At 36.6% G+C, this 17179-nt stretch overlaps 1 protein-coding gene across 1 annotated transcript; it reads right to left on the bottom strand.

Annotated features, from left to right (window-relative positions):
• Nucleotides 1-16273: 16273 nt before the first annotated feature.
• Nucleotides 16274-16863, bottom strand: LOC120084160 (uncharacterized mitochondrial protein AtMg00810-like). The gene is made up of 2 exons (XM_039040055.1): nt 16676-16863; nt 16274-16577 (listed from the first exon to the last, which is right to left on the bottom strand). Exons 1-2 carry the CDS (start codon nt 16861-16863, stop codon nt 16274-16276), a joined length of 492 nt encoding a protein of 163 aa, XP_038895983.1.
• Nucleotides 16864-17179: the final 316 nt, after the last annotated feature.

Below are 17179 nucleotides of genomic sequence, written 5' to 3'. Positions count from 1 at the left end.
GTAATTAGCCGAGGAGAATTTTTGGATTTCAAATAAACAAATAAAAAAAAGGTGTATGATACTACTTACCTTTGGTTTGTGACCCACTCCTCTGAGAGTGCAGATTTCATTTTTATTACATATATTGACAAAGAGGAGAGGAGAATATGAAGGAGGCGCAAAGGAAACATACTATAAGAAGGAAACCGACAAGTTGCTGATGATACGACAAGAGCAAGAAGTTTGTAAGAAAACTTAGGGAACTGGCAGAGCCAGACATGGACCAGCAACCCTTGTGCATCATCTTTCTACCTACCACTGTATTGTTCGAACTTAAGGTAGAACTGATCAATCTATTGCCTACCTTTAGAGGGAATGCAAAGGATAACCCCTACAAACACATCAAGAACTTTCATATGGTCTGTGTAAGTATGCGACCTCATGGAGTTACAGAAGAACAATTGAACCTTAGGGCTTTTCCTTTTTCATTACATGATGACGCTAAAGATTGGTTGTACTACTTGGCTCCAGGGACAATAACTACTTGGAATGAACTTAAAAAGAAATTTCTTGAAAAAAAACTTCGGTTTCTAGAGCCCATTCAATAAGAAAATATATTTATGAAATTAAACAATTTTTTGGTGAATCCTTGTCTGAATATTGGGAACAATACAAATGTTTATGTATTAGTTTTCTCCATCACTAGTTTTTTACCAATTGTTAATTCAATATTTCTATAGTGGTTTGCTTGCCAGTGAAAGGAGCTCCATTGACTCAGTTCTTGGAGGAACTCTTGCTGATAAGACGTCCAATGTGGCTCAGGAATTAATCTCACGCATGGCTGAAAACAACCAAAATTTTGGAACCAAGGCTTCTAAATTTTATTCAATTACTAATTCTGAGGTAAAGAAATTAGATCCCAAATATCTAATTTAACTTCCCTAATGACGCAGATGGCTCAAAGAGAATTCGCTAAAGTGAAGGCTTGTGGAGCTTGTGAAATAGTAAGACATACCTCTAAAGCATGTCGTCAAGCCCAAGTCAATGCAGTTGGGGGTTACCAGAGGAAATATGACCCCCATCCTTTGGTGTATAATCCAAGATGCATGACCACGCTAATCTCAAATGGGGAGGTCGGGAAAAGGACAAGGGCACAACAGTTCCAATCATTCCAATCAACCATCGTCATCTCCCTCAGGTATGTCTTTAGAGGATATCGTCAAATCTTTGGTTGACAACTCCGTAAAATTTCAACAAGAAATCCATCAACTACAAAAGAACTCTCTCTAGTTATCATAGGACACCAGGTCATTTAAGCAAGAAGCCAGGATGAGTATGGAAAATTTGGGCACTCAGGTCACATAATTAGTTGTTGCGGTAATTCGGATGGAGAGCAAAGGTTTAGGAAAGCTACTTGCCCAGCCAAACCATGCCAATGTGAGTGCCATCACACTCAGTAGTGGTAAGGGGCTTCCATCACCTGCGACCTCTTCAGACACCCCACCTCTACCTGGTAAGTTCAATGAAAAAGATGAGAAAAATGAGACTGAATTCGAGGCACGCTCGTCTACTCCTAAGTTAAGTACTCCTCCTTCACCTTCTGTGGAACCTTATATCCCTAAAGCCCCTTTTCCTAGTAGGTTGGCAAGACTAAAACAGGAACATAGGGACAAAGAGTTTATCAAAATGTTTATAAAGGTTCAAATAAACATTCCTCTCTTGAACGTGATCCAGCAAATTCCAAGGTATGCTAAATTCCTCAAGGAACTTTGCACCAAGAAGAGGATAGGTAAGGATAAGGAATGAGTTGTGGTAAGTAAGAATGTATAGGTTCTACTTAAACATAATATGCCTAGAAAATGTCGAGATCCAAATATGTTTACTTTACCCTGTGTTATTGGTAATAGAGTCATTCGACATGACATGCTTGATCTAGGAGCTTCCATCAATGTCATGCCTTATTATGTGTATGAAGATCTTAAATTGAATGATTTGAAAAAAACTGTTGTGTGCATCCAATTAGCTGATAGATCTTACATCCAACCCCTAGGGATAGTTGAGGATGTGTTATTGCAAGTTAAAGATTTGATTTTCCCGTTTCTACGTTTTGAAAATAGATGAAAAATCTTCCACTTCTTCTACAATTCTGTTAGGAAGGTCTTTTATGAAAACTGCATAGACAAAAATTAATGTTGATAAGGGCTGTCTTTCTGTAGAATTCGATTGGGAGGTAGTTGCATTTAATATATATGATGCCATGAAATTTTTCGAGGAATATCTATCTCTATGTATGATTGAGGCACATGATTTATTAGATGAAATTATTTTGCATGATGGTGATGATGACTCTGACAAATTGATTGCTCCTTATATTGATTTGGATTTACATGACTTGTATGATTTATCTCTCTCTATTGTTGATGTTAATAACCTCAAGGAACCTTCTTTTGATTTTGATATTGTTGATTCGTAGGTACAAGGGATTGAGCTAAAGGCTCTCCCTAGTCATTTGAAATATGTGTACCTAGGCGAAGGGAATAACCTTCCAGTTATAATCTCCAGGGAATTGACACCCACCCAAGAGGAATCCTTAGTTGAGACTCTGAAAACCTACAAGAAGTCCATTTGATGGACTCTTGATGATCTCAAGAGAGTGAACCCTTCTCTTTGCATGCTTAGAATCACTTTGGAGGAAGGATCCAAGCCCACAGTTCAACCCCTCAGGAGGCTCAACCCCATAATGAAAGACGTTATTCTTAAGGAAATTATTAAGCTCAATGAGGCCAGTATCATTCACCCAATTCCTTAGCAAGTGGGTGAGTTCTATTCATGTGGTTCCAAAAAGACCGGCATAACAATTGTGGAGAATGACAAAGGTGAGATGGTGCCGATGCGTGTTCAGAACGGATGGAGGATCTGCATCAACATTCGAAAGCTCAATGAGGTAACTAAAAAGGATCACGTTTCTATCCCTTTTCTTGACCAGATGGTGGAACGGCTTGTCAGAAAGCCATTCTTTTGTTTTACCAATCGCTTAAGAAGACTAGGAAAAGACTACCTTCATTTGCACTTATAAGAGTTACGCCTTCAGAAGGATGCCATTCAGACTTTGTAATGCCCTAGGTACGTTCCAAAGGTGTATGATGGGTATTTTTTACGATTTCGTAGAAAAGTGCATTGAGGTATTCATGGATGATTTTACAGTTTATGGAGAGTCTTTCGATGATTGTTTGCATAATCTTGGTCTGGTAATGAAATGTTGCATTGAAACTAATTTTGTGTTGGATTATGAAAATTGTCACTTTATGGTTTCACATGGAAATGTTTTGGGACATCTAGTTTCTGCAAAGGGAATTGAGATAGACAAGGCAAAGATAGATGTTATTGCCAACCTCTCCTATCCTACATGTATCGGGGAGATTTGTTATTTTCTTGGCAGCGCAGGTTTTTATAGGAAGGTAAAGTACTGATTTTTCCAGCCCAAATTTAGAAAATAATTTTGGAAAAAAGGCCAAAAGTCTTTCATCCATAATTGAAAGCTCATTTTATAGAAAAAACCGTGTAACATTATATGAAACAAATCCATAAAAACCCAACACCTAGAATCCACTATCTAAATGGGCTTAATGTCTCCACTATAAGCCAACACCTAGCCAACTATTTTGTTAGTGAAATTATCCAACAAAAGTTTGGATTTTCTCACTAACTATAGTCAAAGGGCAAAATCGTCATTTTTCAAAGTCAAACTTTGACCAAAAAGTCAACATTTTGAATTTTCATGATTTTTTCGTGTTGACTAATTTTGACCTCCCAAGCATGAATCCGCATTCATTTTCTCAAAATTCAAATCACATTTGAATATAAGATCGGTCAAAGTTTGACTTTTCAAAGTCAAAAGTCAACTCTTTGACTTTTTATATCTTTGACCATTTCCATTATTTTCGAGCTTCCGAATATGAACGTATTCATATTCTTGATATTTAAATCACATTTAAATATTAAAGTTGTATCTCGAAACTGAAAATTGACTACTATATCACATATACTTGTCGGTTTCTCTCTCTTCACCTAATTCGAACAATTTGAATCATTCTATCATATTGTTCTAAGTTTATTCCATATGATCTAGTAGGGAAACCTAATGGACCTATAGATCATGGGCTCCAACGATTCGAGATTAGCTGGCTAAACTCTTTAGACGGAGCTAATCAACATTCGTTAACTAACAGGTTATTCCACTATAGTCCCGTAGTTGCACTCCCCTCACTATAGATATATTTGTGTCCATTTGATATAACCATGATTAGTAAGCAAATCCTTCACAGATTATTTGTAATCTCAACTGGGTCATAAAAATCGTTTTACCCCTAAGACTACATCTTGTTCCTTAAGTTCCATTGATCCTCTAATGAACAATTGGTTTAAGGTCCAACCTATAAACCGAACACCTCTCGGGCCAAGGAGAGGGTGGGGCCCTTGTTCAAGACCTGGATTCAGTATAAAAGGGAACAACCTATCTACTATCCCTATAACGGGTAGGAGTGAATTCCATCTTGCACCCTATGTTCCCAGCTATCCACCTGATCTTACCCCTGAAATTGGAGGCTTATTGGGCCAGCGATGATGAGCTGCCCTCACCTATGCAAATCTAAGGATAATTCCGAGTGAACAAGAGTTCATAGTTAGCTCAGGATTAAGATTAAGTTACCTAGGTCATCAATTAACGAAATAGTCAGTTTTATACATAAAACAATATTTAGAACGTAAAAAGTGACTATTTCATGGTTCAGTCTTATACAAACTCATTGCATAGGATGCCCCCACTCATATATCTCTATATGAACGATTCAGGATCACATCGTTTGTACTAACTACAAAGTGGGCCGCATCCATAGTATCCCTAGAATAAGGTGCCCAACCTCATTCATATACTATAGACTATTTTGGCTATACATTTGAACTTGATCCACATTTATGTCACTACATAAAGTTCAAACTACATTAAATAGCCTCGAGACCTTAGTTTATTGTATTCAAGATTACAATTTCAATAACAACTTTATCGAAAAACAAAACATAATATGTTTATTAATTTAAAAACTACGAGTTTTAGGACATAAAATCCAACAAACTCCCACTTGGACTAAAACTCCAAGTGGAGTATCACAATGTTGAATTTAAGTGAGAAACATATGAGTACAATAAATATATGAATACAATAAACTAGGGCATATACCCAAAAGTTCTCCCACTTGTCCTAGTTTACAAACTTCGTAGACCTAGACTCTGTAGGTGACCTTCAAACACGTTAGCCGTGAGGGTCTTTATAAAAGGATCAGCAATGTTTTGCTCAGAAGATATGTGGGTTACTACAACGTCTCCACGATGTACAATCTCCCGGATCAGATGGTATTTTCACTCAATATGCTTCCCGTACTTGTGGCTTCTTGGTTCTCTTGAATTTGCAACTGCACCACTATTATCACAATATAGGGTGATAGGCATATGCATATTTGGAACGACTTCCAAATCTGTTAAGAATTTCCTCAACCATACTGTTTCCTTTGCTGCTTCACATGCAGCTACGTATTCAACTTCCAATGTGGAGTCTGTAATACAGTTTTGCTTCACACTTCTCCACACTACTGCTCCTCCATTCAGAATGAACACTGATCTCGATGTAGATTTTCTTGCATCTTTATCGGTTTGAAAATCAGAGTCAGTGTATCCAGTAAGGATCAAATCCTTAGTACCATACACGAGCATGTAGTTCCTCGTTCTCCTAAGATACTTGAGGATATTCTTAATGGCAGTTCAATGGTCATATCCAGGATTGGACTGATACCTACTGACTATCCCTACTGCGTAGCATATGTCAGGTCTAGTACATAACATTACATACATCAGGCTCCCTATTGCGGAAGTATAGGGAATGCGTCTCATATCCTCGACCTCTTGAGGTGTCTTAGAACATTGATCCTTTGACAAATGAATTCCATATCTGTAAGGTAACATACCTCTTTTGGAATTCTGCGTCTTATACCTAGACAACATTTTGTATATATAAGTTGCTTGAGACATGGCTAGTGTTCTGTTCTTGCGGTTCCGAATAATCTGAATCCCTAGAACATATTGTGCATTTCCTAAATCTTTCATTTAGAACTGTATTGCTAGCCATTTCTTGATGTCAATTAGGTAACCTACTTCATTCCCAATGAGTATAATATCGTCCACATATAAAACTAAGAACGCTATAGTAGAATTGACGATCTTCTTGTAACACAAGGCTCATCAACATTCTGTACAAAGCCATAAGATTTGATCGCAATATCAAATCTTATATTCCAAGATCTAGAAGCTTGTTTCAACCTATAAATGGATTTTTGAAGCTTACAAACCTTTTGTTCTTGACCCTGTGCAATAAACCCCTCTGGTTGAGCCATATGATACTCTCTTCAAGATCGTCGTTTAGAAAGGCTATCTTGACATCTATCTGTCAAATTTCATAGTCATAAAAGGTGGCAATGGATAAGAGTATTCTAATTGACTTAAGAATGACAATGGGAGAGAAAAATTCTTCATAGTCCACTCCCTCTCTCTGAGTATAACCCTTTGCCACAAGTCGAGCCTTAAAAGTCTGTACTTTACCGGCTTGGTCTCGTTTTCTCTTGTAGATCCACTTATAACCAATTGGTTTTACATCATTTGGTTGATTTACAAGTTTTCAGATAGAATTGAAGTATATAGACTCCATTTTGAGGTCCATGGCTTTGACCCACTGGTCACGGTCCACATCTTTCATCGCCTGTTTATAGGTCGTTGGATCCTCTATGCCGTCATCAGGTATGACGATTTGTGTTTCTGTTAAACCCAAGTAACGGTCAGGCTGATGAACAACCCTCCCACTACGTTGAGGCATTCTCAACTCTTGAGAATGATGTCTGACCAATGTACTAGTTTTATCTACTACTTTAGTAGATGAACTAGCTCTATCTGTAACGTTTTTGGAAATTTCATTCAATACTAGTCTACTGCGAGGTTGATGACTTCTTATGTGGTCTTCCTCTAAGAATTTCGCATTTTTTGATACAAATACCTTATTCTCTTGAGGAACATAAAATAAACCACCTTTTGTTTTTTTTTTGATAACCTACAAATAGGCATAGTTTTGAACGACGTTTCAATTTTTTAGGATTTTGCACCAACACATGTGTCAGGCATCCCTAAATCCTAAAGTGACGTAAACTACCTTTATGCTCTTTCCATAGCTTATAAGGTGTTTTTGAAACACTTTTAGAGGGAACGTTATTCAAAATATTGACAGCAGTCTCTAATGCATGTCCCCAAAAGGAATCAGATAACTTAGCAAAGCTCATCATTAAGTGAACCATGTCCAACAAGGTTTTGTTTCTTCTTTCAGATACACCGTTCTGTTGTGGCGTATTAAGTGCAGAGAGTTGTGACTTGATTCCGTGTTCTATCATATAGTCTTGGAATCTTAAGTCCATGTACTCCCCACCTCGATCTGATCGTAGTGTCTTAATTGTTTTACCTAACTGGTTCTCAAACTCAGCCTTATATTCTTTGAACTTTTCAAAAGAATCAGACTTGTGATGCATTAGGTAAATATGACCATACCTTGAATAATCATCAATAAAACTGATGAAATTATCATACCCACCTCAAGCTTTGACATTCACCGGTCCACAGAGGTCCGAATGTACAAGCTCTAAGGGTATTGTGGCTCTGAGACCTTTTCCAGTAAAATATTCTTAGTCATTTTTCCTCAAGACAAGACTCACATGGAGGTAAAGAATTGTCTTCTAACTGATTTAGGAGTCCATTCTTAACCAATCTCTCAATCCTTTTGAGATTTATGTGGCCAAGTCTTAAGTTCCATAGATAGGCATTAGAAGAAACTTTTTGTCTTTTATTCTGAGTTTCGGCTGTTCTAAACATCTCAGTATTTAAGACAAATTTTGCTTTAGTCGGTCTTAACTTATATAAGTTGTTTTCATGCTCCATGCATTGTTCATTCATTACTACTTTTATATAACACCTATATAACAAAGCAACGAACCAAGTATATATGCTTCCATACACCCTTATACTATAACTCTTACAATATAAAGATGATGCATGAATATGCTTAATGCATGCATAAATATAACTCTTATATTTCATGATGCTTGCGTATGCTTTCTTGAAATTTCATTATGCCTTTAACTATATTATAACATTTATAATATATGATGTATGAATCAAATACATAACCTAAGGTGGGTTTTAAATCTATATGTTATACACTTTGGCATATAAACAACATACATCTCATGTATACAAATAAAAGTTGATGAACCGGGATAATTAGCCTAAAAAAATAAGCTAACTATTACAAAGCACAATGAGTCTCTGATTCAAACAGGCGAACCGGGTCTTAAACCGTCTGGGCAAAGGAACGTGTCTACTTGATCATCTACCAAATCCTTTTGATCGCCTACACAAGAGAGTAAACTCTTTACTCAATCGTTTACCAACACTTCCTGAGCCTAAATGATTGTTTAGCAACGATCGTGTACCTTTGACTATGCGATGAAGCATGAAGGCATGTGATCATACAGCGCGCATCTTGCTATGCAAGCCTTAAACAATCATCTAAATGGCAACGATGCGGTGAAGCACAATCATCTAAACGATTGCTTAACAAGCGTCAAGGTATCATATATCGGGTGATCGTGTAGTCAGTGACTATGCATTGAAGCATGCTAACTACACAATCGTTTAGTGTGTGCACCTTTTATTAAACGATGAGCATCAAATGCACTACACGAAAACTCTATGCGATCGTTTACCTCTAGCGTCCACGCGATTGAGCAACTGACACTACATGATAAAGCAAACTCTTTACCCCATCGTTTAGCATTAGCTAAATGATCGTTTAGTAAATGCTACACTATCGCGCAGAACTTTTCTACATGATAGTTTAGCCAAATCTCAACGATCCTTTACCTTAGGCTACATGATACGGCCAACTTTTGGTATTCTTCCTCGATGAGAACTGCATCTCCATGCTTTGAAATCATCATGAACGACTCAACAACTTCAAACACATTGAATTACAAACTTGATTGCTTGTTAATTATGCCAAAAAACGCAGGGGCCCTTACAAATTAACACTTTGTAAACTTAAAGAAAACTTTAAACAGAGGCAATCATCCCATAAACATCCATCAACATATCCACAAATGCATTTACTCTTAAACGCAATGTAGAAAACCCACCACGATTGTAAAAGAAGTTTAAAATAGAAATGAAATTTGGAAAATCAAAACAACCTGACCCTTATACCAATTGAAGGAAATCAAGCATGAGAATTTCCATGAGCAGCAGAAAAAAATCGTTCCAAATTACATTCAAATTGAACACAAACAATTAGTCTCAAAACAGAAACTAACAGGTCATGCACAACAAGAAATTACAGCATGCTTAATAATGATACAAGGGATAGGAGATGCATACCTTTGAAGAACCATTCTTCACAAATCCTTCGATCAATCTACAAGCGTCCAAGAACAGCACATTCGAACACAACGACCGGTACATAGCACGAACACAACGAACACAGCCACCGCGAAACCAATTGAGTCTAACTCGATCCACGAACTGAGTGAGGATACCACCACAACGCTACAGGCTCATGAGGCCCCCTCTGTAGCTCAACGAGAATTAATTTTTGGATTAATTTGAATTGTTCAAATTTATTGAGGAAATTAATTGTATGTGATATAATTAATTTAATCTAATTATATATGATATAATTACTATAATGTATTTGATACATTATAATATAAAGTTTATTTAAGAGAAATTAAATATTTGAATATGATTCAAATATTAGTTAAGTGAATGGGATTCATATAATTAAATTTAATATAAATGGGATTTATATTAAATATCGTTGTTGAGAGAATTAAACCAATATTAAACTATAGCTTATATGCTATATTTGATATAACATATAGTTTAATATATTATATGATAAAATAGTTATCATATATATATCTATTAAAGTTTTTATTAAAATTAATTTAATTTTAAAAACAGTTTTAGGGAGGGAGTTGACTCCCTCCCCCTTTTTCTCTCTACATCGTGCAAGAGTGGGAAAAAGTATTATTCATTCTTTTTCTTCCTAAAGAAAAATTACAGAAGGGTTCTGAAATTTTTCTCTCAAGCTTCTCAATCTCTTAACCTCATCCTCTAAAAACTCTCAAAAATCTCTCTTCCAAAGCACACAGAAACTCCTAAATTCTCACCCAGAGAATACATAGGTTTCCATTGTGGTGGTGTCCTTTTGGTTCGAGGGTTTTCTTTCTTGAAGAATGGTTTTTCAAAGGTAAAGGTTTCTAAACCCATTTTTATTTTTTTGTATTTTTAAGCATGTTGTAATTTTTCCTAAATGCATAATCTACATGTTTTGTTTCCTATAAAATTATTGTTAAAGCAATAAATATTATTGTTTGTATTGTTGTCTCTTTGTCTTAATAACCCTAAATTCAATAAACTAACTGTGAACCCTGAACCCTAATTTCTCTAATTGTAAACCTCTACTTATGTATGGTGAGTAGGTTTAATGTGAGAATTAATGTTTAATTGTAGGGAAAAGGGTGAAGAGTTAGAAGAAATGTTTAAGTTTGGAAGCTTGAATTTTGGGTGAAGCTAGAAAATTGGCTAAGTATAGCTCATGCGTTGGAAGCTAAAAAATTGGTTAAGTGTTTGCCCATGCGTTGGCCTTGTGCTAGGCATTGGAGTTGAGCCAAGGGTGTTGCCCTTTCCCATTGGAGTTGAAAGGTTAGTTAGGCTCTTAAGAAAGCCAATTGTGGTCGAGCGAAGAAAAGCCATGCAGACAAGGCATGCGGCAACCAAGTTTTTGAGGTTAGCATGCATGTGGCAGAATCAAGTGTGCACAAGCATGGGCACTGGGCCTTGGAGAATTGCACGCGGATGATTGTGTAGCTACTTGCAGCAATATACGATGAGCTAAACGATGCGCTAGACGATGGCACTACACGATAAGCGTAAGCACTAGGCAATGCGCTAGATGATGGGCATGACGCATTAGACGATGGGGTCAGCACTACATGATGAGCGACAGTGAGAGATACGCAATGAGTGACAATGAAAGATAAATAATGAGCGACAGCGAGAGTTATGCGATAGGCGCAGAGCTAAACGATTGAACCTTGCGTACGAGTAGACCAATCTGGGTGTTAAGCGCTGGCAACTTAGTGTGCTTAGAGCTGTGCATTGGAGTAAAGTTGGCTATGTGTTGGTCAAGCTTGTCATGCGATGAGTAGAGCTTGTGTGGGTCAGACTTTACAAAGTTGAAAGGGCTGAAGTTGCATTGTGGCTTGAGGCCGAGAGGAGGCCAAGGCACAAAACACATGCGTTGGAATAGGTTTGCATGAGAACTAAGTATGCGTTGAACCTAGTTGAAGCATGTGTTGATAGTGGATGAAATAATCAGTCTTAACCACTGATTAAGAGGAAACAGCTTCCTAAGCACGGGATTTAACTCTATTTAAGCCGGAGGTGTCATGCTAGGCTTTAATGGTAAACAGTGGGAAGCAGTATAAAATGAAGGTTGAACTTCAAAAGCTCAATTTGAAAAATTCCTCCATGAAAATTGAGAGATCTTCGTGTCTTGAAAAGCTTTGAGGGTCTAGTTTTAGAGGTGACGCTGCTGGAAGAAGGACTCACCAGAATAAGGCCGAAGAATGCAAAAAGTGACCAGAGGTTTAGTTCATGGGTGAATCCGGGCCGTCGATGAAGAATTGAGGCTCTAGGACGAACCACAAAGAGTTTGAAGCTGAAACTTTAAGGTAAGCTTTCTGAGACAATTCTAAACAAGTTTGTAGAAGTAAATTTCTTGATAGAAGCTCTAGAATTCGAGTTATTAATTCAGTAATTTGAATCTGGAATTCTATGAACAAGCAGGCAGCTGCTTGGGTTGAGTAAGTTGGCAGCTCAAAGTAGGCGCTCGGACAGACTAAGGGTTGAGCACTCCTATGCGTTTGACTTTCTATGTGGGCTGAGAAAGGCTTGCATTGAAGTCTTGGATGTATAGAGGCCTTTGTGATGACCATGTGCGGCAAAAGGAACACTTAGAAAAGTGTTGGTTGCACAAGTGGGATGCATTTGTGAGGTGTGGTTGGACGCATAGCAAGAGCCAAAGTCTCAAGAAAATTTCTAAGTACTAGACCTACAACAAGGTATACATTTGAGTGAAAGTCTTCTAGGGGAAGGCTAAACACAAAGCTTATTTGAGAGTTAGTCTCAAAAGGGAGACTAATGCTAGTAGCTAAATATATGTTTTTGTGTCCACAGGATTGACACTAGTGTTAGAAGGATATCAACCTTTCAGGAGTAGTCCTAAAAGTTGTGAGTGACTAAGTATTTACAATGTTTTTAAAGAAACCATATTTTTAAGAAAGATTATTCTCATGCTAGCTAGTTTGACAAAGTAGTTTTCCAGGTAAACTATGTGTTATTGTTTTCAAACCATGCCATATATGAAAGTTTGTTGAAAAACTATTTATGTGTGTTCAAATAAACCAAGCATGAGTTAGTATCTTTAAAGATATTTTTCTATATGTTTTGCTTTACATGCTTTAAAGAGAAAGTCATAGTATGACTAGCATTACTTTAAGCTCGATACTGAGGGACATTGAGAAGGTATCTAAGCAGTAGTACCTCAGGTATGATGATACTTAGTTGTAACCACGTGCACGTAGGTAGTTGAAGTCAAAGATTGAGAAAAAGGGTTCTCTCTTGACTAAGTCAGCTTTGCCACTCAAAGACAAGAGTTATTGTAACACGTCAGCTAGGTGATTATTGTAAATATTGTACACATGTTATAGTGTTCATGTAAGGACTAAGTTTGGGTGTCGGAACTTATGTGACTTGTGATGTAATCTCTATAAATGTTTTATGTTTAATAGTTAATGTTTATTTGGCCATAGAGGCAACCTCTGTGTTTAGGATTGCATGTTGGTATCAGATTATTTCCACTAGAGTTAGTAGGCAGTAAGTGTCATAAAAGGGTTGATAACTGCTACAATCATACCCTTTCCTAGGCCAAGAGAGTAGTCTGGGAGGGGGTGTGATACTAACATTCAAGGTTGCCTTATGAGTCTTGAATTATATGTGGAGACATACAAGGATCAATATTCAAGAAATAACCTAAAGGGTCTATAGTATAGGGATAAGGCTGGTTACCTTATCCTGGTAACACTATGGATATGACCCACTTGTATTTGATACAAATGTAATGATCCAACACATTCTTGTAGGTGACATGAGAGTGGGGGTATCCTATGCAATCAGTTTACTGGACTGTGAAATAGTAACCACTAAATGTAACATCGTTGACTACTTAGGTTCATATTTCATTAAGGCGGCCTAGGCGACTTAGTCTTAATCCTGAGTATATTATGAACTCCTGCTCACAAGGGATTGTCCTTTGATTTGTATGGGTGTTGATGGCCAGATTGTTGACCTAATATGCCTACTTTTTTGGGGACGAGACCGAGTGGAGAACTGGGAACATAATAATATAAGATGGAATTCGCTTCTTCCTTTTTTAAGAGTAAGTAAATGAGTGTTGCCTTAGGTGGTATTTCCGAGACTTAAACAAAAAACTCTATCCTCTCATTGACTCGAGAGGAATTTCTGTTTATTGGTTGGACCATAAACAGGTTGTTCATTAGAGGAACACTGATACATAAGAAGGTAGATGTAACCCAAGGGTAAATAGTAATTTGACCCAATTGAAGTTACGAACACTCGTGAAAGACTAACTTGCTTGTATTGGTATATATCCGTGTACACATAAATATATCTATAGTGAGAAGAGTGCAGCTATGGAACTTTAGTAGAGTGTATCTATAGTTAACGAATATTTATTAACTTGGTTAATGAGTTTAACCAATTAATCTCATATCAATGGAGCTTCTGATCTACAGGTCCATCAAGTCCCCTTGTTAGCGCACTAGAGAATACTTAAAAGAGATAATTTAAATTGTTCAAATTAATCTAAGAAAATTATATATTAATGAGATTAATATATAATTAATTATGAATAAGATTCAAATTAATTAATTCAAATGAATTAGATTCATAAAGAATTGATTAATAGAGAGGTTTTGCACATATACATGGGATGCATATGATAATTAAATGTATACATTAAATTAGGCTTAATGTATAAGTAGTTATTTAATTATTGTGCAAATTAAAATTAAATAAGCGTTATTTAATTGTGCAAATTAAATAAGTGTTGTTTAATTGGGCTAATTAATTGAATAAGTGTTATTTAATTAAATGTGCTAATTAATTAAATAAATGTTACTTAATTAATTATAGAAAAGGAAAATATATTGGGAAAGATACTTGGCCGTTCTTTATATAAAGACTTCCCTATGACCCTGGAGGAATGCACTGAATACACACTTTGATTGTAGAAAACTCTGACAATACACAACTCCTCAGTGTTATTATGCAAAATTTTCTCTAAGCCATAAATCCTATCAACTCTCCAAAACACTTTTCTCCTCTCCTTCTCCCAATAGTTGGATACCACATATCCCTCTATTGGAATCCCAGAGAATAACAATGTAACTCCCATTGTAGTGTTCAAGATCACTCAAGGGGTTGTTCGTGATCAAGACCGTTTGGAGATCCTTTTGTTGGAACCTTGGAGAGGATTGTTCGTGGCATTTGGAGAATCTAAAAAGATAAGAATCATTCTAACCCTTTCCCCAATTGCATGCGAATTTTGAATTGCGAGATGCAAGGGGATCTCACATGAGAACACTTCCGTTGCGAGATTCGATCCCTTCAATACCAGATTTTAAAGATGAAATGCCACTTCAGATGAGCGAAGCCCCAGTGTTGAAGATAAAGGATGCCTTAAACTTGAAGATGAAAAAGCAACAATAAAGCCTATGAGCTTTAAATTTGATGAAGCATTGACAAATCCTTCAAACTTGAATTTTAAGAAGCATCGGCGAAGCCTCCGAACCTAAATTTAAATATTCATCGACAAAACTTCTGAACTTCATCTTGAAGAACATCTATAGCTGAAGATGATGAGTCGAACTATAGATGAGTGATGCTTTGAACTTGAAGTAAGTAATGCCCAACACTGCTTCTTTATTTAAGTGAGTGGAAAAATGATTATTTTTTCTAGTGATAACCTTATTGTACACATCCAACCTATGTAACATTGTTTAAACAACATGTATTTTCAATTTGTTGTGTTGCCCCCAGTAGGGATGAACATCTTCAATTTTTTGTGTTTCCTTTAGTAGAAACAAACATCTTTAATTTGTTGTGTTGTCCCTCAATAGACATTAACGACATAATTTTTTTTTGGTAGTGCCACACGTAGGGTGATTGTGCCATTTCTTTTTTATGGACTGAACTTAAATTTCTTTAAGTTGCTTGCGTACCCTTGAAGAAAGGGGTCAAGTCATGACGTAGTTCAAGAGCAATATTTTTTTCTTTTTGTCTAGACTAGAATTAAAGTTTTCTTCAAGTTTCCTATATACCCTTTACAATAACAGGGATCAAGTCATAATGTAGTTCAATTTTTTAAAAAATTTTAGCTAGATTGAACTTAAAGATTCCTTCAGGCTGCCTACATACCCTTTATAATGACAGGGTTCAAGTCATAACATAGTTTAATTTTTCTTTTTCATTTTTTTTTTTTTTTTAATTAAGTATACTTTATCTCATTTTCTTATAATGATTTGCATATTTCTTTTTTACAAGTTAAAAGAAAAAGAGAGAAAAAAACACAGATTTACGTGGAAACCCTAGATCAGGGAGAAAAACCACGATAAAAGATTTTTATTCTTTTTAATTTTCTGATACATAGTACTCAACACAAGACAGGTATAAATAACCAAACTGAGAGAAACCCTAGACAGTAGACGCTAAGTAAAAGACTAAAATGCCCTTAGGGCTAAAACACCATTTCAACACTCCTCCTCAAGTTGGGGCATAAATATCAATGAGGTCCAACTTACTAATACAAGTGTCAAACGTCTATCTAGGTAACCCCTTGGTCAGGACATCCACAATCTGTTGACTGGATGGTACATAGGAATACAAATGCTATCGTTGTCTAGTTTCTCTTTGATAAAATATCGGTCAATCTCAATGTGTTTGATTCTGTCATGCTGAACAGGGTTATTAGCAATATTAATGGCAACCTTGTTGTCACAGTAGAGTCTCATCGGGTCATGACTCTCATAGCTCTGTATTCAGCTTCAGCACTACTTCTAGCCACGACACCCTGTTTCTTACTCCTCCATGTAACAAGATTTCCCCATACGAAGGTATAATACCTCGAGATTGACTTCCTATCAGTAGCGGAACCGGCCCAGTCTGAGTCAATGTAGGCTTCGATGCATCTTCTATCATATTTCCTAAACATCAAGCCTTTTCCAGATGTTGACTTTAGATATCTCAGAATCCAAGTAACAACTTCCATGCGTCTCATATACGAGCTTGCATAAACTGGCTTACCAAACTTACTGCATATGAAATATCAGGTCTGGTGTGTAAGAGACATATCGGCTTCCCTACAAGTCGTTGATATCTTTCCTTGTTCACCGGGACGTCGTATACTGACTTTACCAGATTACTGTTAACCTCAATCGAAGTATCTGCAAGTTTACATCCAGTCATCCCAGTCTCTTGTAATAGGTCTAATGTATATTTTCTCTGAGACACTGAGATCCCTTCCTTTGATCTTGCTACCTCCATGCCTAGGAAATATCTCAAAGTACCAAGATCTTTAATCTCAAACTCTTCTGCCATCTTCTATTTCAACTTGTCAATTTCTACCGAATCATTCCCTGACAGAATAATATCGTCAACATATACAATTAACACAGCTACTTTTCTTGGTGTTGATTTCTTAGTGAACAGGGTGTGATCAGAGTGACCCTAAATATACCCTTGGGTTTTGACAAAGGTAGTGAAACGATCGAACCAGGCTCTAGGGGACTGTTTCAGACCATACAAAAACTTCTTTAATTTGCAAACCTGACTCCCAAACTACGCTTCAAACCCTGGAGGAGGAGTCATATAAACCTCTTCTTCCAATTCACCATTTAAAAATGCATTTTTTATG

Source organism: Benincasa hispida, chromosome 8 (assembly GCF_009727055.1).
Source record: "Benincasa hispida cultivar B227 chromosome 8, ASM972705v1, whole genome shotgun sequence".
Taxonomy (NCBI): Eukaryota; Viridiplantae; Streptophyta; class Magnoliopsida; order Cucurbitales; family Cucurbitaceae; genus Benincasa; species Benincasa hispida.
This window is presented reverse-complemented; position numbering and strand designations above follow the sequence as displayed.

What these genes read in the sequence shown, in the direction of transcription:
- LOC120084160 (XM_039040055.1), bottom strand. Translation starts at nt 16,863, where the DNA reads ATGGCAGAAGAGTTTGAGATTAAAGATCTTGGTACTTTGAGATATTTC. An exon ending in GTTAACAGTAATCTGGTAAA is followed by an intron (nt 16,578 to 16,675) that starts GTCAGTATACGA and finishes TTTCATATGCAG; the next exon opens with TAAGTTTGGTAAGCCAGTTT.